Genomic DNA, 22,192 nt, shown 5'->3' with positions numbered 1-22,192 from the left:
TGATTTTAGTGCATGGCTACTGTTGGATTGACATCTCAAGACAATGAAAGAATAAAATGAATCGCTGTTTGATTGACATCTTAAGACTTCATGGCACTAAGAAGTTTCTATAACCTTTAACTTCACCTTGTTCTTGTTGGATGGCTTGATTTTTGAAACAAAGCTGTCTTGGAGATTTTTATTCAGGTCACAGTTGAAAATGTTCAGCGCCATGGTAAGATGATGAGTAAATAAATGTTGTTGTTCCGTTTTGAATGTATAAAGAAAAGTGGTTAAAAAGGCAGGTGCTGCAGCAGAATGGAAAGGTTAAGGACACCAATTTCTTGCAGCTTTATGCCCTTTGTATTCAAAATAATTACAAATGAAGGTTTACAACTCCCCAGACCAAACCAACCCAACAGGTTAGGTTCAAAAGGAAAATGAATGGACCCAAAACAGTTGATTTGCAAACAAAGACACAAAAACCTTTAATTTAAATAGGAGGAAAAAAAAAAATCACATAAAAAAAACTGTACAGAACATTTAACATTGACTTAAAGTTCTTAAATAAAAGACCCCCCCTCCCAAAAATAGCTAAAATAATAAAATGATAACAAAGTGGGGATGGTGTATGATACATTTTGTGCAAAAGAAGTATTAACTGATTCTTCCAAAACTGCACATTTCAATGTGAAGAGTGCCTCTCTCCACTCTGCCTTGCCCTCTGATAGGTAAACACAGTGTCCCTCCATAGTGTCTTCAATGTAAAAGAACCCAAAATCCAATAATAATAAAATAGATTTATATTTTAAATATATATTTATATACGAAACATGCTGTACATAATTTCAGAGATTAAGAAATCCCTTTTTATTGACACCCAGGTCTGTCTGTTAACTTGTGCTTTCCTCACTCCCAGCAAAGTAAAATGAAAAACAAAAATTGAAAACAAAAAAACGAACAATATAACTCCCTGTTGCTTTGGATACAAGATGAGTGAGAAAAGAAAAACAGAAAACAACACTGATCAGAAAGTCTGTTTTTCCTGAGTCAAGGAAGTTACAAACGAGTTTTGAGAGGGATAGTGACACTTTTCACCTGCCGTAGGGTCTGCACAGCCGAGACTGAGAAATCTCCAGGCTGCCAAACAGATCTTTTAAAAAGCGGGTAGAGAAAAATACAACAACAAAACTAAACAAAAAAAAACAAAAAACAACCAAACTTATTGTACGTGTCCCTTGTTCAGATGTAAGGAGCTGAAAGTGGGAAAAAACAGCACTGCCAGGACAGAAAGATTCAACAAATATGTGGCTTGAACAGCATGCAGTGTGCAGAACGTACTTAAACCCAGAGAGAACAAACTGCTGTGGGGTCGGGTGGAGAGGGAGGCATCTTTTGTAACGTTAGTCTGACCCAGTACTCAACGTGCTTCAGAACTGTGACACTTAAGTATTTCATTTTTTTTTTTACTCTTATCCCCCTTTCAGTTTTCTCCCTTTGGACAAAAAAAAAGAAGTCAATTTCTTTCCTGTTATTAGACCCTGAGAACGCCGGCCTCCTTTCAAGCCTCCTGCAGGGGGACGACGCGTCTGAGAGAGAATTTGGTGAGAAAACGAGTGCTCTTCTGGTTCGGCGATCGATGGTATTGGCACGAGGTTATTTCAGAACCTTTAAACCACTGCAGACAAAAAAAAGGGGCAGTCAGGGGGACAAAGCCACTGGACTTAGGGTCGGTGGGTCAGTGTCTTTTTTTTCCACGTTGCGTCACGTACCTCAACCTCCCGATCAGTGTTTTTCAGCCGATTTTCACAGTGGTGGAACAAAGAGAGTGCAAGAGTGGGAAAGAAACCAACCTAAAGTGACTTCTCAGGAATACTTCCAGTTCTATTACATATATATATTTATATAAAAAGACAGCTATTGGTGAGATGATACAAATGTGATGACACCAAACAAATCGAGGGAGGGGTGGGGGTACAGTTGAAAGAAGGCAGATTTCCAATTCGATATATCAGCACACCATATAGACAAACCCCGTTAAAGATATCTGTAAGACAATATTAATCAAATAAATATTCCACCTTTGCTTTCAGTATTTATTCAGCTTTGTTTATTTCCAACTAAAACGCTGGATTTAACTGTTTGTAGAAACAGCAGTAGTAGTGGGTATATTAGTAGTAGCAGGAGATGCAGAAGCAGTAGTATAGCAATGGGAGGGGCCGTAACTGCAGGCAAAGAAAACAGAGCTCCCCACACGAAGCAGCCTGGGTCCCTGCTATTGAGAGAGAAAAAAAAAAGACTGGATCTGATCAGAGGGCGTTATTGATCGCTCATCCAAAGAAAACAAATGCAGCGCCCCTTCAACAACGAGGAACTGGTGATTCTTCAAGTAAAGTAAAACAAATAGGACATTCCAATCACCAAAAAAAAGGCTTTAAGTTTCTAACACTCCCGTCTTGTGATCAACACAATTTTTTCACAGATTGGAAATCACCCTCCGCTGAAGCCTGATCCGTGGACACCAGCACTGTCCGAAGTCATCCCACATCTCTGTGTTGCTAGTCAGATTCAGGACTCGTGTCCAGGCCTACATCGACTGTAAACTAGCGGTAAAAGCACCACATGTTGGCTGGGATGGGAGTTTGTTGTTTGTTTGTTTTGTTTTTTTCCCTGAAACTTGCTCCAAGAACAGAACTGTTGAGTGTTGATGTTGTCAGGCACCTCTGTAGGAAATAGGCCAGAGGACAAAGATGACATTTTGGTGAGATGTGTTTTTTTTCTTCTTTTTTTTCTCCTTGTTGAATATGTGTGATGTGCAGGGGAACAGAAGTGGAGGCTCCAGAAATTGTTCAATATGTACTGATAAATATTATTTGACACGACTGTAGGTCCAGTGAGTAGGGGAGGGAGGGGGGGGGGCAAACAAGGCTTATCATGGTTTCCACATATCCTTCGCCTGCACATACAGCAACATACTGATCTGTTTTCTGATTGGTGATGCAAAAAAAAAAAAAAAAAACCTGCTGGTGCAGATGTTAAGTGAGACAAAGTCAGAGGTGACCCTCTATTCTCCAGGATATAAAAATAAACAATCCTCAAGCAAAATATCCCTCATAATTGCACTGGCCTTTCTGGCCTGTCACTACTGTTACAACCCAGCGGTTGTCCATAGAGACACCGAGTGCCTTTGTTTGGAAAAAAAAGAGAAGAGAACGAGTCCATCATCAGGCCTTATGAGTCTTGATGAAAGCTGACTTTGGCTGAAATCATTTCATGATCTGACGTGCATCAGCTCAGCATTCAGATGTTTAACTCCTTTGGCTGAGAAGGAGAGGGGGGTGATGTGCATGTGTGTGTGTGTGTGTGTGTGTAACCAAGTCCATCCAGTATTGCAGTGGGTCGTTAAGAGGACAAAATGCAGTCGCGCCGAGTCACTTTAAACTTGGGTTGATGGAATGAGTGTCGAAGGCTGGAATGAGTCCGGTCTGGACGGAGCCAGGCTCGGTTCAGATTCAACCGTGGTGTGCTTTCACTGTGGACTACGTCACTCAGGGTCTCCCAGTGCAGACTCAGCGCAGGTGCTCAAGTAAAGGCAGCTCTGTGGATTCCTCTCGGTGGGTGGGGGGGTCGCCTGGGGTCAGCAGGTTCGGATCCAGCGTTTGAGTGGCTCCCAGAGGATCTTGTGTCAGACTGACCTCTTGTAGGGGCACGGGAGGGGTAGACTGGGAAAGATAAAAGTGACAATTTGTCTATGGAAACTATAATTACCACCTCTTATCTTACACTACAGGGTTATTCTAGACTAGCTGCAGGTTACATCCCTGTCCATTGACAGTCACGCAAAGTATCAACAATCGCTGTAAATCTTTACCTTGAGTCTCAAGTTCGACTAAATGTTAGTGCAAATTTGAGGTATTTCCCACAAAATGTTAACAAGATATCCTGTTCACTTCCTGATTATTTCGTCGATTTGAAAACCTTATTCTGACGTATCGATTTGTAGCTGCGTTCTGTAAATATGGACTCTGCAGTGTTGTGTTTCACACTGCCACAACAAATACAACATCAAATTCCACAAACTTTTGCGTCACCGTATGCATGCGTGCAGATTTCCCCTCAAAAACGCGGAATAAAAAGTGAGAACACAACGCCACTTTTGCGTTTTCTGTTTAGAGATCAGTTCCGTGTAAACATAGCCTTGGACTACAGCTTCATACGAATCGGCAATTAACATATCGACGGCCTCCTCACCTGTGTGCGTATGGTCTGTACTGTTCCTCCCTCTCCCTCCACTGCAGCCGGTCCGTTAAAGCCCTTCCTGCCTGAAAAACTCCATTTGCCGAAGTGGCACTCATAGTGTAGTCCACCGCCCTGGCCGAGGCCAGCCCGCTGGCCCGCTCTGTGCCCCGAGTTCTCCAACAGGCTCGCCGGGCAGAAGCGCTCCGGGCCCGGCAGAGGAGGCGGAGCCACGCCGCTGCTGAAGGAGAGCTGGGAGCTCGACAGCTGCTGGCCCAGGAGCCCTTGAATGGAGGAGGTGCGCTGTAGGGATGTGAGCAGGCCCGCCTCCATCCGGCCCTCCGACTGGCTGAGCAGAGCTAACGGCAGCGGCTGCGGGTGGTGCGGCCAGGTCTGGGTTGGACCGACAGGGTTGTCTGTACCTGAAAAAAGACATTCAAGTTAGTTCCTTATGAAACGTTGTAATTAAACAAAGTGTGCAGCTGTAGTTCTTTTCAGTTGCTCTTAGGTCTCTTACCCATCGAGGGCTGGACAGTGGTGATGTGCGGCTGGGGAAGGCTAGAGGCCGGCGTACTCTGGGTGGTGTGAACAGCTGGGTTGGTGGAGATGGAGGTGGAGCCGCCTCCACAGTCCGAGTCCTCAATGTTTCCACCGCTGTTGCAACCGGCGCCACAACCTTTCTGTAACCTGTGGACAGACGTTTATTAGAGCCAAGACCATCACAGCAGTTTGACTGTCCCTCAGCCATTTTCTCTGTGTGTGTCTGTTTAACTTTTCATGTTGTCTATTCACAAAAATCACTTATTTCACTCAAAAGCATGTGTTTCATTAATTAGCAATGACCCTCATCAACAAACTGAAGTGTTCTGGTACGCTTTGCCAGCTCTATGGAAATATGAATGGAATATTCAAACAATGCTGGCTGCCATGTTGTGCCGTTCAGTGGCAGTGTGACTGTAAGGTTACCACAGAAACACGGACCCACAGAGAGACACCGGAGTGGTCGGCTCTGGAAAAATGACTGAGGTGGCGTCTATTTCTTGCTTTCTCTGGCTTACGTTGCTGTCTGGATCTTCATAACATTGTTGGTTGCATCATAATGTATTTGTACTCAATTCTGTTCTCGCTGTAAAGCACCTTGTGATTCCTATCTGGGAGAGGCGCTATATATAAATAAAATCTGCTTTACTTATTTAAAAACCATCACCACGGTGTAGTGTGAGGGTTCACACTCATACTGCATTCACGTGGAATCAGGAAGGTGGCAAACCGGATGTCATTTTAGTGGAAGAGAGAAGGCCGGAAAAATGTAGGTGAGGTAAACAATATGACATTGTTTTGCCTCGTGCCGTTCCGACGGACCGCTTGTTTGTTTATTCCGTTCTGTGCAGCGTCTGCCCGACTCCATGTGAACGCAGCATAAATATATGTATAAATTATTCAGTTGGAGCCTCACGGCTAGATCTCGCGTACCTGTCCCAGCTGCTGATGAGCCAGGTGTAGATGTTGTGTGGGCTGACGGGTCCGCCCCAGACGGACCGGAGCTGGCTGTGCCCCCCGGCGTATGAGGTGGTGAGGGGGGACACGTAGATGGGGTAGCCGATGGGCTGGTCGCACGAGGAGTTGATCATGTTCCTCAGGGCCTGTTTGGCGTTTTGAATGCTGCCGCGCTCTGGGTTGCGATTGCGCAGGAAAACCAGCTCCTGCTGTTGCCCCGCCCACAGCCCGCGCACACACTCTCTGTTCACCTGCAGGGGGCGGCACAGAGGCAGGTCAGGAGAGGAGCGCAGGGGTGTACAGGCTCAATTATTAACAGCATCAACATTTCAAGGAAAATAAACAAATCGTGGTTAAAGGGATAGTTCAACATTTTGGCAAATTGGCCCATTGCCATAATCCCTATAGTTTTAGGAGTAGGTTTGTTGCCTTTAATTATCGGTGCAAGCTATTTAAACTAATCAAGTACACAATCCAACAACTTCAAAACGCTCTCGTGGACAAATTGTGACCTGCACATTCACCACGCTATGAGATAATAACGGAACATTACGAGACAGAGTTGTTTTAGAGGTAAATTCATGCAAAACCACTGATGCGTTTTTTCAGCAAGCAGTCTCTGCATTTACCTCTAAAACAACTCCGTCTCGTAACATTCCGTTATTATCTCATAGCGTGGTGAATGTGCAGGTCACAACTTGTCCATGAGAGCGTTTTGGAGTTGTTGGATTGTGTATTTGATGAGGGAAACCAAGAAATCCCATGAGCCTCTGTAGCGTAGATCTGAGCAGCTTGCGGCTCTGCTCCGCCGTTCTAAAAATAGCTTGCACCGACAATTAAAGGTAACAAACCTACTGCTATGACTATAGGGATTATGGCAATGGGCCAATTTGCCAAAATGTTGAACTATCCCTTTAAAACACGCCGCGATAACAAGATGAGTAATTCCCAGGATGAGCCGTCACCTTGATGACTCTGAAGCTCAGAAACCGCTTGTTAAGCATGATGATCTTGTACTCGTCGCTGCCGTCATCCATGATGTGGCGCAGTGCCAGCAGCGAAGGCATGTTGGCTAAGATGGCGCTGCGCCACACGGGGTCGCCCTCGTGTGATATCAACATCTTCTCCTCGTTGGCAGTGATGGCGTCGTACAGAACCATCGGATCCTCGTACTCGTCTGGAGATGTGAAGTGGTCCTGGAGGGTGACGCAGATTACAGGGCTGGTCTTAGTTCAGTGGCAAAAACAATCTTTATTCAAACCTGAGGACTGTTTTTTTTTTTTTTTGTCGTCGCTGTACCTGATGCAGTTTGAGGGACATCCGCACTCCTGGGGCCACGACTCGATTCAGCAGGTCCATGTCTGCAAACACCCATTCATCCCGAGGAGACGTGATACGAAAGTCTCCCTTGAAGAGAGCGTGGAGGCCATAGAGAAACGGCTCCAAGCTGTCGAACAGAAAAACAACTGTAGCTGTTGCACATAACCAGCACATATTCAGATAGTGACATTAACCTCCGTATGAGACATGGTATCATGGGTCTGGGGGTCTTACCTTGCAGACATGCTGTGTGAGGCTGTGCCCAGAGCTCTTCTTCCCAGGATACACAGCCCAAAACAGAGGTTGACAAGTGGAGAGTCTCTTTCACAAGTAACCGGCTAAAATACAACGGACAAATTATGATGAATTATATGATACAACAATAACAGAGGTGAACTACATTCAAACAAAACAAGTTTCAGTTTCACAATACGATCACAGATTACAAATTATAGATTCCAGCTGAGCCAAGGACCAGAATGAGGGAAAAAAAAAAGACAAGAACTACGACCTAAGATGGATTCTGGAGTAAATGTCGAGGAGGGTCTCACCGTCTGGCGCCTGCTGTTGCAGTACTGAATCCAGTCCAGGTAAACCATGCAGAATGAGGAGGGGGTGATCCCGGAGGCCCTGTGGTCGTAGTCCTCGTCGATGTTCAGGTTGAAGGTGGGGTCACTGTCTACGTAGTTGGGCCCCTGACACGGCCGCAGCGCCTCCTGAACGGTCTCGTTAGTCAGCCACTCCTCCAGCTTAGAGGACCGACTCACATAGTAGATGATGCTCTGTTTGAGGGAACACGTCGTCATGTCGACTGTTAGCAGGAGGCACGGTTTCAGAGCGGAGAGCATAAAAAGGTCCTTTGATCCTTTGAAACACGGCTCACCTTGACATAATACGTGATGAGGATCTTCCGCAGGTCGAATACTTGCAACATGGAGGCTGCGTTGTTGTCGCTGATGCTGTAGCCCTCCAGCACGTACTTGGTGGCGGCCACCTCCCACGCCAGCCAGCGCTGTCCGAAGGCGGCGTTGAACGACAGCATGTGGGGCAGGTGACCGGGTTCACAGCAGCAGCATCCCTCGTCTTCCTCCACGCCCTCCGTGATGGCCTCCACCTCCCTCTGCTGACAGTAGGTTCCTGGGTAGAGAAGACAACGAGGTTCAGCTTAATCTGACTTGACTAAACTACATTTACAATAACCTTGAACTGTCAATTTAATCATAATTTTACTAAACTGAAGACAAGACTACAAGTCTAAACATCCTGTGTGTGTGGGTATAAAAAACCTAAATTTTCAAACTAAATTTGGTTCAATCATTTCTGTTTACCAAGCCATGTTTAATTTTCAAGTGATCCTTGATTAAAATGACAAAAACACTCAAATAACACCATCACACATTTTTCTCTCTTTTTTTTCTCTTTCTCTTTTGTTCTTTTATTCTGTGTCCTTGTCTTGTTTTGTATGATTGTTAGTTGTTTGGGGTTTTGTTGTTCAATAATGATTTGTATGGACTGTTTGGTCATTTTTAAACCAAATCAATTGAAAAAAAAAAAAAAAAAAAAGTTGGGGTAACACACGGTCGAGTGACATATTCAAACCATGTCCAAATCAGATAAACACAAAACTGAGCTCATTGCACACACACGCTCTGAACACTGTCTGCCCCATCGTCCCCCTGCTGCTGACCTCTGAACTCTAGACCCCTTAGTTGGAAGGTGACGAGGCCGTTGCCGATCTCGATGATGTGCACCAGCGCATTGAGGTAGTCCGAGGCGAGGATGAAGCAGTCGCCCGTGGTGTAGTTGCCCCAGCGGCCGAGCAGCAGGTCTCCACACAGGCTGTGCTGCAGAGAGCGGGTCAGGTGCTCATAGAAAATAGAATTCAGGTTGTTGTCATCGGCACCTTTTAGAAATTTAAGAAAGAAAGGACCATCACTATAGATAAAGTACAAAACAAAAGACCAATAGAGATAACTTGATGGTAATAAAACATTATTTCATTACCTGGGTTTCGGTCTAACTGAGTGGCAAGTCTGGTGTTAGAATGATCGACCCGCTTGGTGCTGCAGAAACGACAAACTAGCATTAGGGCTCAATGAAATCCATAATATGTGGATTGTAGGAACAACTGTAGCGTCACAGCAGCTTAGATAATTTGATCAAAACATACTTGTAGTCGCGCTCCCAGAATTTTACCGGTCTGGTGTACGAGGTGACAAACACAGCGCTGCCTAGGACAGGATTAAGAGGGGTAGAAAATATGGCAGAGAAGATGGCCTGCACAAAAAGCACAGCAGAGTCTGGAGTAACACGAGTTAAGGACATGACGTCAACAAATAGCAGCTGGTGAAATGTCTTTGAAACGATCCTAGTCCAGTCCAGGTGATGCACCATGGTTAGGAGAGGAACAAAATAACTCAGACAACAAAAAGTTGTTTCAACATACACTGAACGTTATAAACTGCGTCACATTTTGAAGCTGTAATTTGTGCTGGTGGTGTATTAGATTGTATTACACATCAAAACAGGAACTTGGGAATTAACTCTGTCACAACATTAAACAAATGGATACGGGGCACAGCAAAGGGTTGAGCGAAGGCGTGGAAGGCGGATCCCCAGGTGATCTGCCAGGGGGCGATGTAAGTCAGAACAAAGCGAAGCTTGTACAACAGGTCCCACATCTGAGAATTCAAAGGACAAAAAAAAAAAAAAAATCACACAGTGGAAATATGTTGTCAGCAACAGAGATAAACCGTGGAGCCCAAACAGCTTCTAAAGAAGAACAAAATGAAATGAGTTCATATTATTTGTCACCAGAGCTGATGGGGCATGTGTGCTAACCTTGCTGAAGAGAATGGACATGAAGTAGTAGTCGATAAGGAAGGTCTCCGAGAAGTGTGGATAGTCGAAGTGGAAGAAGAGCGTGGTGAAGCACAGTGTGACGTACTGCTGCGACGGCGCACAGAAGGACGAACGCAGCAGTTTCATCCCCGCGACTGAGATGAACAGAGCTCGGCTGCTGCAGGAGTCAAGACAGAGAGAGAGAGTCAGCGTCACATGTCCAAATACACGGCTGTAACCTGCATGTGTTCTGGTTAAACTAGAAATGACAGACAGCTCTAGATACTGGCCAGTTTATGGATTGAAGAGGAGAAAAAAAAATTTACTGAGGAAATATATTTTCTGTATCCTGTGCTACTGAGCACACCCTGCAGAAAGCAATACACCTGGGGGGAGGGGTTTGTTCAGCGTGTCCATTAATTTTATGTTCTACGGTTCCAACACGGCCAACAATACATATCCCTGGAGAGCAGAGACGGAGAGCGTGGGGTAATGTATGGATGTGAAATAGTTTGGAGACAGAATGAGGAAAAGGCTTACTGGATGTCCAGCTCTTTGTGGTTCTGGCCCACAGTTCGAGCTTCTGTCGTCAGGGAGTTGAGCACCACTGCGGGGTAGATGAAATACTTCTCCACGCACTGGAGCCACGCGTACAGCTTCTCGAACCACATCAACTGAGCGGCGTCTGGGGGGGCGAACGGCAAGAAAAACAATCTTTACACACTTGTTGAGAAAAATCCACAACCCAAACTCTGTCTGTCCCCCTGAAGCTTTTCACAGCTGCGAAATAAATCTGGCAGAAAATTATCTAAACGGGAAAAAAAGTTGGAAAGATGTTTATACAATGGGTGGTATGGTGTAGCATCTCTGACATCCTCTTGCGATGCCTGGAAGCAGATACAGGAGGGAGCAGTCTGCAGTGTGAAGGTATTTTACATCAAAACAGCCTGAAGATGAAATAAAGTTGTCCTCGAAGTGATTCATTATTAATTCCACTTCAGTAGTATTGTTGATTAATTGACTAATTGATTTTAGTCTCAGGGATACCTTGAAATATGCAGCCACTTAATTGTTTAAAAACAACTACACAGTTTGGTGCTGTTGTTGAGATGTTTGTGGTGAGCATTACTTCGACTAGGAAAAAGCTGCATGGAGTAAAAGGTGTAAACACTTTTCCCGGCAGGGGGTAAAGCTGCATGGAAATTTTCAATTTACTCGCACTTGTGTGTTTCTGGGCATGTGAGCGAAGGTAAAAGAGCAATCAGACACTCACCTCGGACCTCAAACTGACTGTACTCTTTGGAGCGGAGCACAGGGTGAGCCAGGCAGAACCACGGCAGCTGTTTGCGGAGCTGCGGCAGGAGATAGTGTGTAATGAAGCCTACCACCCCGGCCAGGATGTACAAGACAAAGCTGAGAGCAGGCTGTGGATTGAAAGAACAAGAGGAGCATTAGCATCAAAGGTCTACGGGCTGTTTGTCGCTAAAACTCTGAGAAATGTGTTGTAGTAATAGGATCATACTGACTTGTAGAGCGATGAAAACGGTGCTGGCACTGATGGCAAAGGTAATCACAGCCATGAGGGGACACATGACGAGGTCTGAATGCAGAATCTCTTTCTACAAAGAGAGAGTGAGTTTAAAATTAATGACGCTTTGAAATCAAAGTGAAATAGTCGGCCTGCGCAGGAAGGTGAGGTGTGATCTTTACCACAGAGTTACGCAGCTTCTCAGGAAGAGGGTCCTTGATCTCCACAGGGGGTTCTTCTGGTGTTCGATTCTCCAGCTCGGGGAATAACTTAGACCGGACGAGTGACCTGATGTGAGTGTTAAAAAAAAAAAACATGAGAACTACAGCAAGAAGCTGAAGTTGGCATCAAAGTCACAGGGTAATAAGGGCAATACACTTTGATAGAAAGCTACTGCTGCTCCTATTCTGTGTCGATACAATGGATGCGTTGTGTTTTGTCAGTGAATTCAGAACACGATCTCTTTAGTTATACATTTCTCTCTCTCTCTCACACACACATATAATGTTTAATGACATCTTAGACCACGATTGTCAGTCTAAGTTAATACACAGACCATAGGATGGTGGGATCACTGCTTTGGCGGCTGAGGTGGTAGGATAAGGCCAGGAGGAGGCCGCAAAACACAGAGAAGAGTACTGGCACATGGGCGTCCCCCCAGGGTGCCTGACGAAAAAGAAACAAAAATATAAATTAAAAATAAAGACTGTTCATATGAATTGCTATTCTGATCAGAAGCTCTGAAACAGAAACCCCACTGCACCACTCCGCTTCACTTACGTTGATAGCACCGAGGCAAAAACCGTACAGCAGAGCAGCCACCAACACACTGCGTATTAGGCTGAACAGAGATGAGAGGGGGCTGGTGGTGGCTGAGAAAAGAAACAATAAATCAATCAATCAAAGGATGAACACAAACACAGGTAACCGATGTGTAGTTTCTAAGCCATCAGTATTCAGATGCTATTTTTCTGCCAAGTTTTAACATCATTGACCCATTTGTGTCACCATGTTCTTACCAGTTCCACCAAAAATGTGCATGTCGATCTGCTCCAGCAGGCACATCACAAACGTATTGACCTGAGGTAGCAACCCAAACAGGAAAATGACTGGGAAACACAAGGCAAACACTGTTGGATAAAAGAGAGAGAAAAGAGAAAAATTAACCTGTGAAGAAGGAAATGTGAAAAGTGTTTGAATTGTGTATCTTCCACAACTCTCCAAGTTTAAACCATCAATCCATCCCATGTGTAACACAGTGATATAATGAAGATAAGTTAACATCTACAGCTAATCTCTAACCTACTAAATGACCTCTCCAATAAAAAAAAGCAAACATGTTAATGTGGTTGAGGTTTTCACAGGCTTGGTGTTGCATCTGTGATGTAACGAGCCGAGTATAGAAACTAACCAATGAGCATGTCCCTGACACAGAGCAGGAAGTGCGCAGAGAAGAAGGTGACGCCATAGAGGGAGAACGGTTGCAGGCTTTCAGAGCGCCCAGATAGGTCAAAGATCCAGATCATCACACAGCACAAGCAGAAGTAGACCGGCCGACTGTACACGATGATCCAGTTGTGGCCCTTTTATAATAACCGGCAAAAAGACACAGTTACAAACAAATGTTACAGGGATAACGCCTTGTTTGGGTTTTTAGTTTTGAGAATATTTTAACAAATAAAAGATGAAACCAGTACTCACATGCATGGGAGAAGCTGCATCTGGTTGTACACTCTTTAAAAGAAAAGAAAAGAAGAAGTTAGTAACAAACAAAACTTAGGTTGATTAACAAACTATTTTAGCCTCCAGTCAAAAACCTTGCACTAATTTTTGACCAAGGTTTGAGCTTCACACCTCGGGTGAAGAGAGTTGTTCAGTCATGCTTTAATCGCTTGTAAAACACAGCCAAGGTTGAGTATTTGCTTCATCCACATATCCGGATAAACTTATCCACACTTTTAATTCCTCTTGCCTTGACTACTGCAACTCCCTCTACATTTTATTTTCTGTGCTCAAGATCTCAATCAGGCTGACACAGTCTCATTAAAATAGGCATATAGGGCTGAGGCACCTTCAGTAAGGAGTACTGGCAGCTGGCAATGACCAGGCAGAACTGGAAGACCCAGATGTCCCTGAAGAAGCCCTGGAGCAGCAGGAGGAACCCCAGGAAGGCCACCAGACTGGCCAGCACCACAGCAAACACGTTCTCCCCAACTCTGCGGTTCCTGGCAACAGAATTCAGAGAAATCAATATTCACACAGCTTAACCATGTTTTTAACCAAGCTACTTCATAAAAAGGTGATTAAAGAAAGTGGAAACTACTGGGACATGTATATTTTAGCATGCCTTGATTAAAATAAGCCATTATAGTGGTGGGCCTCAGGCACGTGGCTATAAAAGGATCCTGTAGGAGAATATGCTCCATTTACAGAAGTAATCAGTCGCTTAATCAGGTTTATGTTCCAGGCTTTTTCCCTGTGGGCATTTAGGCCTGGAGAATCATGAGGTCAGAAAGGTCACAAGAGTTTGTGCATGACTTGAGGTCCACCTGATGTAATCCACAAAGTCTCTTTGATGTGTGAAGCACTGTCACTGTATCATCTGTGTCATCTTCTTTTATGAGATGGTGTTAAAACTGGCAATTAAGATTACGACCATGGGAAATAATTATTATTTTGCTTCCATATATATGAATAGAAAGAGAAAATCATCTTCAGCGAAGGATGTCGACTGAGAATCCAAACCCTCTTCTCTGAGAACTCACAACCAACAGTTGTGTGTGTCATTAGAGACAACCACTTAAGTATCAGGGATCAGCCGTCTGTACAGAGTGAGCTGCAGTGTGGTTTCAACTGCTCTCTGAAGTCAAAACCAAAATACAAATGGTTGTACTTAACCATAAGCCAGGTTTGGGTTCAGAACAGTCTACACCTGCGTCATAGGAAATTACTGGGTGTGCTGGTATTTTCAATATTTATTTGAAATATTAGGAGCCCAGTTGCCCATTCCTTCCTTGGCAATTAAATGTTTGTTTAAAATTCACTCGTGTATCGTTTGTGTATCAGTCACTGATATTAGAGACGGCCAAGTGCAACCCATAAACAGAACATCATCGTTCCTCAACTCCTCCTGTTTTACTTACCTGTCCAATAAGGCCAGAAGAGCCAATCGATCATACCGAACTCTCAGCCACTTCCCGGGCAACACCCAAAAGCGGTAGTATTGTTTGGGCTTGGCTTTCTCCTCAATCATCAGAGTGTTTTCCTGGGACTCTTGTAGAGATTCATGATCCAGCTCAAACTAGAGATGAGGCGAGAAAAACCGTAAGTGATGAATTCAGGAGAGGAAAACTCATTTCATTTTGAGGCTGAGTGTCCAAACTAATTTGCATCAATTGCACGACATTCTTCCATTAATTAATCTGCCACATTAAACATGAAAGGCTGCTAACCTCAGGCATTTCCAGAGGCACCCTGCGCACCTGCATGCCCTGTAGAACCACAGGTCTCGGCTGGAGCATGGACAGAACCGGTGCCCCTTCCTGGACCTCAGTGGAGGTGAAGCTTGAGGACTGGGACTGCCTCTCCCTTTCCCTGCAAACATGACATTTCAACAGCATTAGTTGTAGCTTGTAGTCGTGGCCTACTGACAGTTACGGCTAAAAAAAAACAAGAAAAAAAAACAAAAAAACTTCATAACTTACTGAACTGGGTCCTCATAACCACCTCCGGCAGGTCCAAACGTGTAGGACCTCTTCACACCTGTTACACAACAGAGTCAAGACTGCAATGAAACTGTTTCAACAGTGAGTAACCTGCAGTCATTTTGGCTGCTAGATTATAACAGCCGATCTATCAGATCACGCCTCTGTGTTTCAGGATGGGAAGAGTGGGCAACATGTGTCCATGAGTGCTGCTGACAGTGATGAAACAGATGTCCAATGAGAGACACTGAGATATGCTCATGTGAAACCTTGTCGCTGTCAATGGTGATGACCTTCACTGAGAGATAGTGGTGAATGCCGACATTTTGGGTATTGGCGTAGTTCAGTTGTTATATTTTACTAATAAATAAAAAGGTGACTCATACATTGTTTCAAATGGGGTTTTCACAGTGTAAATAGTAAAATAAATTCAAGAAAATAATTTGTTAAACTAAATTCAAAATGTTTTAATAAATCATTTGTGTGAGCCTAAACAGCCTGAACAGTTTGGGAACCGCTGGCACAGTTAATGTCTTATAACCTGACAACTCGTGTGGGTTACTAAATGCCATATCTCCCCTGGCTGGCTGGTGTACGTCAGTGCTTCCGCTGTCAGAGCCTCTTGAGGAGGTCAGTGGAGCACATGTAGACTGGGCCCTGTGTTCCCGTTTTCAATTTACAACCCACCCAGTGACGTGGCGTCACAGGGAATTAACAGATAAACCTTAGGAAAAGTTCATGAGAATATCCATTTTATGATCATCTCAGTTAAGTGCATTTCCCAAATTGCTGATCTACTCCTTGGAAGCCGGTGACTCACCACTCTCGTCATAGAAATAGTGCACTGCTCCCTCTGATGTGTCATCGAAGGTAGAGGCCTCGTGGATGCCACTGCGGGGCAGTAAGAGCGAGGAGGCAAACTGTAAGGCTGAGGGGAGCGTGCGAGTCCGGGAGTGAGAGGAGGTCCGCGCCCGCTGGAGGTCCTGCAGACTACAGGAACGAGAAAACGCAAAAACATGTTGAGTAACGTACTTTAACATTAGCCCATTCAGTTCCGCTGAAGGCTAGCATGTTCCCCGAGATTCAATATCAATTAATTCAGGCGTTATCATTAATTCCTCTTAAAGTTACTGGTAATATTAATTATAAGCCAGGTTTCTTGAAGTAAAAATTTCTATTAGCGCTCCCAGTGCTAACATCCATCACAAATAAATGTATTAGTCAACTGAAAATTCACAGATAGCTTTGAAGACTGCAGCTTTGACAGAGACTGAAAAAATTGAAGGCGCGGTTGGGGCTACGCATCAACCATAACCTTCACTCAGGTTTGCGAGCCGACTGACCTGGGAGGGGATCCCATGGTGGACGGGGGCGGTGTAGGGTTGCTCCCAGCATTGTGTCTCCTGCGGATGGCCTGGGTCCTCTTTACACTGCTGACCGAGTCGTGTTTGCCCCCATCCTCTGGAGCCATGGCTGCAGAAGGGTTATCAGTTACTTCAATGCAATGGTTTACATTACAGTGTCAGCTGTAAACCATTTCTGCTTCTTTCTTCTCCTTCTGCCACTGTAACATCAGCTTTTTCAATTATATTAATGTAATTAACCCAACCACACATTGACTAACAAATACCATGAATCACTTAAGATTGCACCGCATGACAACAGTATGTCCCAGATGGAACAGAAAATAGATAAATATGTAAATTCTAACAGCCTAAATTTAAGTTTGCTCTATCCATGCATGAAATCCTCAGCTATAACCCACACTGGGAAATTTATATAGTTAATCACACAATTTAAAAATATTCCTGTTTTTCCAATGTTATCAGATTTGTCTCATAATTTGTAACTCACCAGAGTTGCTAAAAATTCATACATCCGATGTATCCGTTTGTATTTCAGAGCATTTTGATTCTGCCTTGAAATTTGAGAAAAATCTTTCATTCTGTTCCATAACTTCATTTTCATCAGTCAAATACATCCTTGATAACATCACTTCAATAACTTTGCACAAACGTGTGTGTCCCTACTTCATCCTTCATTTGATGAACGAAAGCAACAGCTTAAACTTTGCACTTATTTGTAGATTGAAATGAAAAACCTGGGAATACTTTTCTACTATGGCAAATAAATTATTTCAAATCAAAAATATTTTTCTGTATTTTCTGATCTGTCCATGAGGTTCCTCCAGATGGGCCATTGTTTCTGATTAGCTGCATATACTGAAAACACTGCATCCCAAGATCGTATCCTTCACCAGCATCCAAACCTAGAGCAGGATCTCTCAAACCTCTGATCTGACCAACTCACCTCCTCCCACAGCTCCCTCCTCCACCAGCTCTCCTGCCCTCCAGCCCATCTGGTTGCCGGTCCACGAGCCTCCGAGAGAGTCCAGCCGATGGTGATGAGTTCCAGGGAAGCCGTCGGTGTGAATAGTGCGGGCTTCCAGATCAGACTTGGAGATGGTGAGAGTTCGAGGCGCGGGGGTGGAGGTGGAGGGCATCGTGAGCAGAGTGGAGGGCAGAGCCGCCGTGTTGCTCTGGCCTCCACCCGCCCCGTCCATACTGAGCACTCTCGCATGAGTCTTTGCACTCGCTGTGCTAGAAGAGCGCTGAGCAGCACGAGAATGAGAGGGGCAAGCGGTTTCAGGTAAATCCCCTTCCCTTGGAGTAGGCAGTTGAGCAGCAGGGGGGAGCGGGGACGTAATGCCAGTGTTAGCGAGGTCCGGGGAGTAGCAGGAGGTAGAGGAACTCGAGTCGTCGTCGTCGTCGTCGTCATCTTCGTCCGAGCTGTATCGCCGCTGGGAGCCCAGACTAGAACCGGCGCTCATGTCGCTGCCGTCGTCCTCGTCGCTGGAATCCTCAAACAGGCTTTCGCTGTACGCCTTGGCGCCCAGCCGGTTGCGCACTGGGATGTAATCTCTGTGTTGTCTGTGATTGTGGTGACGCCTGTAAGAGCCACAGTCGAAGCTGCTGCTCCCCGCCCCGGCTCGCCTTCGTGGAGCTTTCCTCCGGCCCGGCCTGTGCCCCACGCTACTGCCACTGGCCCGCAGCAGCTTCAAGTCTTTAGGGCGCACAACCTGCTGGGCTTGAAGAGCAGGCTGGTCGGACAGTAGGAAGGGGGCGGAGGATATGGGCAGAGCCGGCTCAGAGCACACCAGACCCAGGGCCAGCCCTGAGGGAACTGAGTTGGCCTGCCGAGGCGGCGGCAGAGGAGGAACTGAAACATTTCTGTCTAAATCACAAACCTCTGAGTGGCCGCTACTTGAAGGAGAAGAGTTCTGGAGAGGAGGGGGCTGTGCAATATCAGCGAGTACAGGGGGCAAATCCTCTCCTTCGACGAGCGTCCTGTCTAGCCCCTGGCTGAGGGAGAACTCTTTGGAGGGGGAGCGCAGCAGCACGCTGTCCGACAGGTTATCTGTGTCACTGCCGCCCTGTCCTGCCACGTCTTCTGCGGGCTCAGGGACGTTGGCTCCTCTCGCTTTTGCCGAGGCAGACGACTGTGCATCTGCAGGCCGTGGCTGGCTGAACGAAGGGCTTTCCAGCTGAGTGGAATCAGTTTTTTCGCTGCGGTAACTACTGACGGTGCTCAGCGTCTCGCGGTCCGTGGTGCCTGCGCTGAAACAACTGTCCGTGGAACCGGCAGCGAGCGCCACTCCGCTGCGGCTGCCCGGGTGCTCGGTCCCAGGTGCAAATGCCACTGGGTCCAGACCCAAACCCAGGAGATTTTCGCTCAACTCTTCACTTAAGCTGCTCTTTATTAGGGGACTAAGGGGAGTATCCCCCAGGCTCTCTGATTCAGCAGAGGGGCCAAGGGGAGAATAAGCCCCCAACCCATTGTTCTCAGGACTCCGTTGAGACAGTTGTTCTGGTAACTCCTCCATTTCCTGCAACTGTTCTTTCTCGCCTCCGTCTTCTTGACTGGAGGGTGAAGGGGGGATAGACAAGCAGTCTCCGGGTTCTCCGAATACAGTCGACACTCCGGATACTCCCATGAGACCCGGGAAATCTCCTCCCAGACCAGAGGCAATGCACGAGTGGACGACACCAGGGCCTCCTGTAAAATGAAACAGGCCAAAAATCAGACTCAGAAGCAGACTGTAGCACAGTTTCCTCTCTGCACCCACAGCTGTTTTTACTCTTTTATCTTTTCATTATAAATTTGGAAGCATGCACCAACATTCATCCCAATGGACAGGATTAAGAGCCATGCCTACAGTGAAATGTGTAGAGTATTGGCTTCCTGAGCGTGACTTTATTTTCAATCGTGCAGGATTAGACACTGTTCGGTTTGCGTGATGCTGGTTTCTGGTCACTGAGTAGTAGCGGACTTACTAATGGTGTCCTGGGAACTCTGGCGTAGGATCTCCCGGTGTGCTGATGTGACAATCACATTATTGCTTCCCTGTTCCCGCAATAGCTCTTTGATATCTGGGGTAAAAGGAAAGAAGTCACTCAAAAAGCAGCACTGCACAGTGCACACTTAAAGGGACAACGAGGAGTTTCTATTCGGTTATAAAAAAGTCTCACGTTAATGTGGATGAATCTCCGCTACCCACACTTGTTAATGGGCCCATTTTCGATAAATATATCGTTCTGTCTCTATCGTTATTTTGTTATTATTAGTGGTGGCGGAGATGCTGGTCGAGCCGACCAGCGTTTCCTTCGTTGCGAGTCATGAGAATAACGCAGCCGCATCGCCGTTTATGGTCGGAACTACGGTGGTATGTGAACCTCTTTGAACCTCTGACTTTAATTCTTGATGAATGAAAACATGAGTCTGTCTTGCGCCCGGTCAAAGAAATGTACGGTGCGCGCGGAGGCTCATAAATGTAGTGTGAAAACGCTTCGCTTTTCCAAAACTCCTCGTTGTCCCTTTAACTCTGTAGAGAGAACATCTATATAGAGAACATTTTATACATTATTTACCAGTTTACAATAAAAACCTGTCAATTTTGACATGCAGAATTCAGATACTTACCCTTTGTGCCGCCTGTGTCCTCCAGCTGTGGCAAGAACTCCTGAAGAATGAGAACACCGGTGGGTTAGTTAAAATAGCTCAATACATACTGTATGGACAAGGCCATTACATCATTTGGATCTAATGAAAACATTTGCTGAAACATTTTCTGACAAGCAGAGCTGCAGAGATGATGAGGAGAGCAAAGAAGACTGCATGCTACTGTAAAATATGGAAAGCCTCACCGACACCTGGTTCAATCCAAACAGCGAGTGCTGTGAGCTACAGCGCACCGGGGGTGTCGAGTTGACCTTCCGAAACACAGTCATCTCTACACCAACATGACTATCCCTGTCAAGAGGTTACACAAACAGAAAATTAAAAAAAGGATTCAGTGTTTCACAGCATTGTGATCTCACACTTCCTCCGAAAAATCAGTCAGAGAGCTCCTTCTTACCTGTGCTGATTCCCATCGTGGACACCTGAACCTTCATCTCCTTCTTCTGTCCTTGGGGCTTCGGCTGTGAGTGAGGCCTGCTTCTTCTCTATAATCTCCCCAAGGTCGAACATAGCATGAAGCCGAAAGTTCACCACCTTAATGGCGGTGAAGAAGACTGCTACCACAGCAGAGTAGACACCCGCTACCACCAAGCTAGCAGGGAGAGCCTGAGAGGGAGTAGAAAAACACAATGACAGCAACTGAGATGAAGTACAAACATGAAAGAAAGAAAAAGCTACATCTGGAGGATTCAGGGCCAGGACTGCTTTGATAAAAGCCCGACATTCCCAAAAGGTATCAAACTAAATGCAGTATTGTGTGCTTAATATAATGATAGCATATTCATATTCTTCTTTTAACAAGAACAGTGCAGTGCAGAGGGCAATCAGTAGTTATCATATACTGTTTGAAACTCTATACTGAACTTGAAGGCAAATGATAAAGTTATTTCCCACATAGTCATGTGCGAGGTAGATGAGACCTTGCAAATTCCCTGGTCCAATTTACAGTCTTCCTTACCTACTGCTGTTTTGCATGCACACACTCTTTTACAGTTACAAAGGATGATTAACGTACATTTTGATACATCCCCTTTCACTTTCATGTCCAATCACACAGGTAAACTGTAGATTTGTTTCACACAAGTCTGACGGTGACCAGTTGAGTTACTGGACTGCCAGGTATTGCCACCACCCAGATCTCATAATGGCTGAATATTAAAAAGGGCTTCATTAGATCAGTGGTAATGGAACTAATAAAAGCTGTTAAAACCACCTTAAAGCCACTTTAGTTTAGTTGGAGGACCAAATGTGAAGTCATATTATGATTTCTCACTGAATGTGCAACATTGTATCGAGCAAATCCCTTTTGCAGCTGCCGTTTCTGGTAAATCAAAGCAATTCTGCAAGGTTACATGTGAAAAAAATTGGTTATGAGGATTCATGCCTGAATTTAGAGGTTCTTTCATTTATTATTTACTGTAGCCTTGTGTGAATAATGTGCTTACCATGAACAGCAGAAAGGGGAAGGCCAGAAGAAATATCCAAAGGTAGAGGTGGAAGCAGTTGGAGAACGTGCTCTGATGGGGGTCCACGTACCAGCCTCCTGTGAGCGAAGCCCACACCCCCTGCCGCAGTATCTGAAGAGCCTGGGAACCCATCTCCACCTTCAGGTTCAACCAAAAGCTGAGAAGCTTCCTCCAAGGCTGTAGCTCAAAAAACTGTGCAGCAGTTCGAGCCACAGTATTTTGTGTCTATGATGGCACTTCCATTGGGGATGGCAGGTTAACCAAGACTGTAGCATCAAGGACAATAGTTCTGGGTCTTGGATATGTATACTTCAGTTGAGATCAAGAATCCGTGCATATTCCTGTGCCAGTTTGTGCTCCCTCCCTGCACCGATGTTGCCACACTCTAGCCTAATCCTTGTTGGGTAATGAGGAGGAGAGTGAATTTTTGGCACATTGGTAACCCACTGAATGTATGAAAAAACATTCATCTGTAAGAAAGACCAAAACTGGTTTGTTTCCTTATATGAAACATATTTCAAACATGGCATTCAGTGGGGGAAAATTAATGCTAGGGCAATGAGCCATTCATGGAATTACAGTGGAACAAAAATAATCAAAAG

General features: G+C 45.3%; 1 protein-coding gene across 1 annotated transcript; it reads right to left on the bottom strand.

Annotated features, from left to right (window-relative positions):
- Positions 1–486: 486 nt before the first annotated feature.
- LOC310997403 (pecanex-like protein 3) lies at positions 487–21,938 on the bottom strand. The gene is made up of 35 exons (XM_083987081.1): positions 21,570–21,938; positions 20,522–20,730; positions 20,310–20,415; positions 20,086–20,125; positions 19,440–19,535; positions 17,416–19,161; positions 16,449–16,578; positions 15,926–16,095; positions 15,106–15,163; positions 14,854–14,995; positions 14,545–14,702; positions 13,473–13,626; positions 13,103–13,135; positions 12,813–12,984; positions 12,421–12,531; positions 12,182–12,273; positions 11,958–12,067; positions 11,584–11,689; positions 11,400–11,492; positions 11,147–11,297; positions 10,414–10,558; positions 9,874–10,051; positions 9,605–9,713; positions 9,203–9,332; positions 9,037–9,095; positions 8,720–8,935; positions 7,916–8,169; positions 7,584–7,814; positions 7,267–7,370; positions 7,012–7,159; positions 6,678–6,908; positions 5,689–5,963; positions 4,733–4,902; positions 4,231–4,637; positions 487–3,701 (listed from the first exon to the last, which is right to left on the bottom strand). The coding sequence occupies exons 1-35, from the start codon at positions 21,720–21,722 to the stop codon at positions 3,549–3,551; spliced, it is 6,840 nt and encodes a 2,279-aa protein (XP_083843207.1). The 5' UTR covers positions 21,723–21,938; the 3' UTR covers positions 487–3,548.
- Between the last annotated feature and the right edge of the window lie 254 nt (positions 21,939–22,192).

Source organism: Trachurus trachurus, assembly GCF_905171665.1.
Source record: "Trachurus trachurus genome assembly, chromosome: 14".
NCBI classification, from domain to species: Eukaryota; Metazoa; Chordata; class Actinopteri; order Carangiformes; family Carangidae; genus Trachurus; species Trachurus trachurus.
This window is presented reverse-complemented; position numbering and strand designations above follow the sequence as displayed.

Excerpts from the sequence above, each read along its gene's own strand:
- LOC310997403 (XM_083987081.1), bottom strand. The coding sequence starts at position 21,722 with ATGGGTTCCCAGGCTCTTCAGATACTGCGGCAGGGGGTGTGGGCTTCG. Across the intron at positions 5,964-6,677 it reads TGAGCTTCAGAGTCATCAAG|GTGAACAGAGAGTGTGTGCG; the intron begins GTGACGGCTCAT and ends CGCCCCCTGCAG. Across the intron at positions 3,702-4,230 it reads TACAGACCATACGCACACAG|TCTACCCCTCCCGTGCCCCT; the intron begins GTGAGGAGGCCG and ends TATCTTTCCCAG.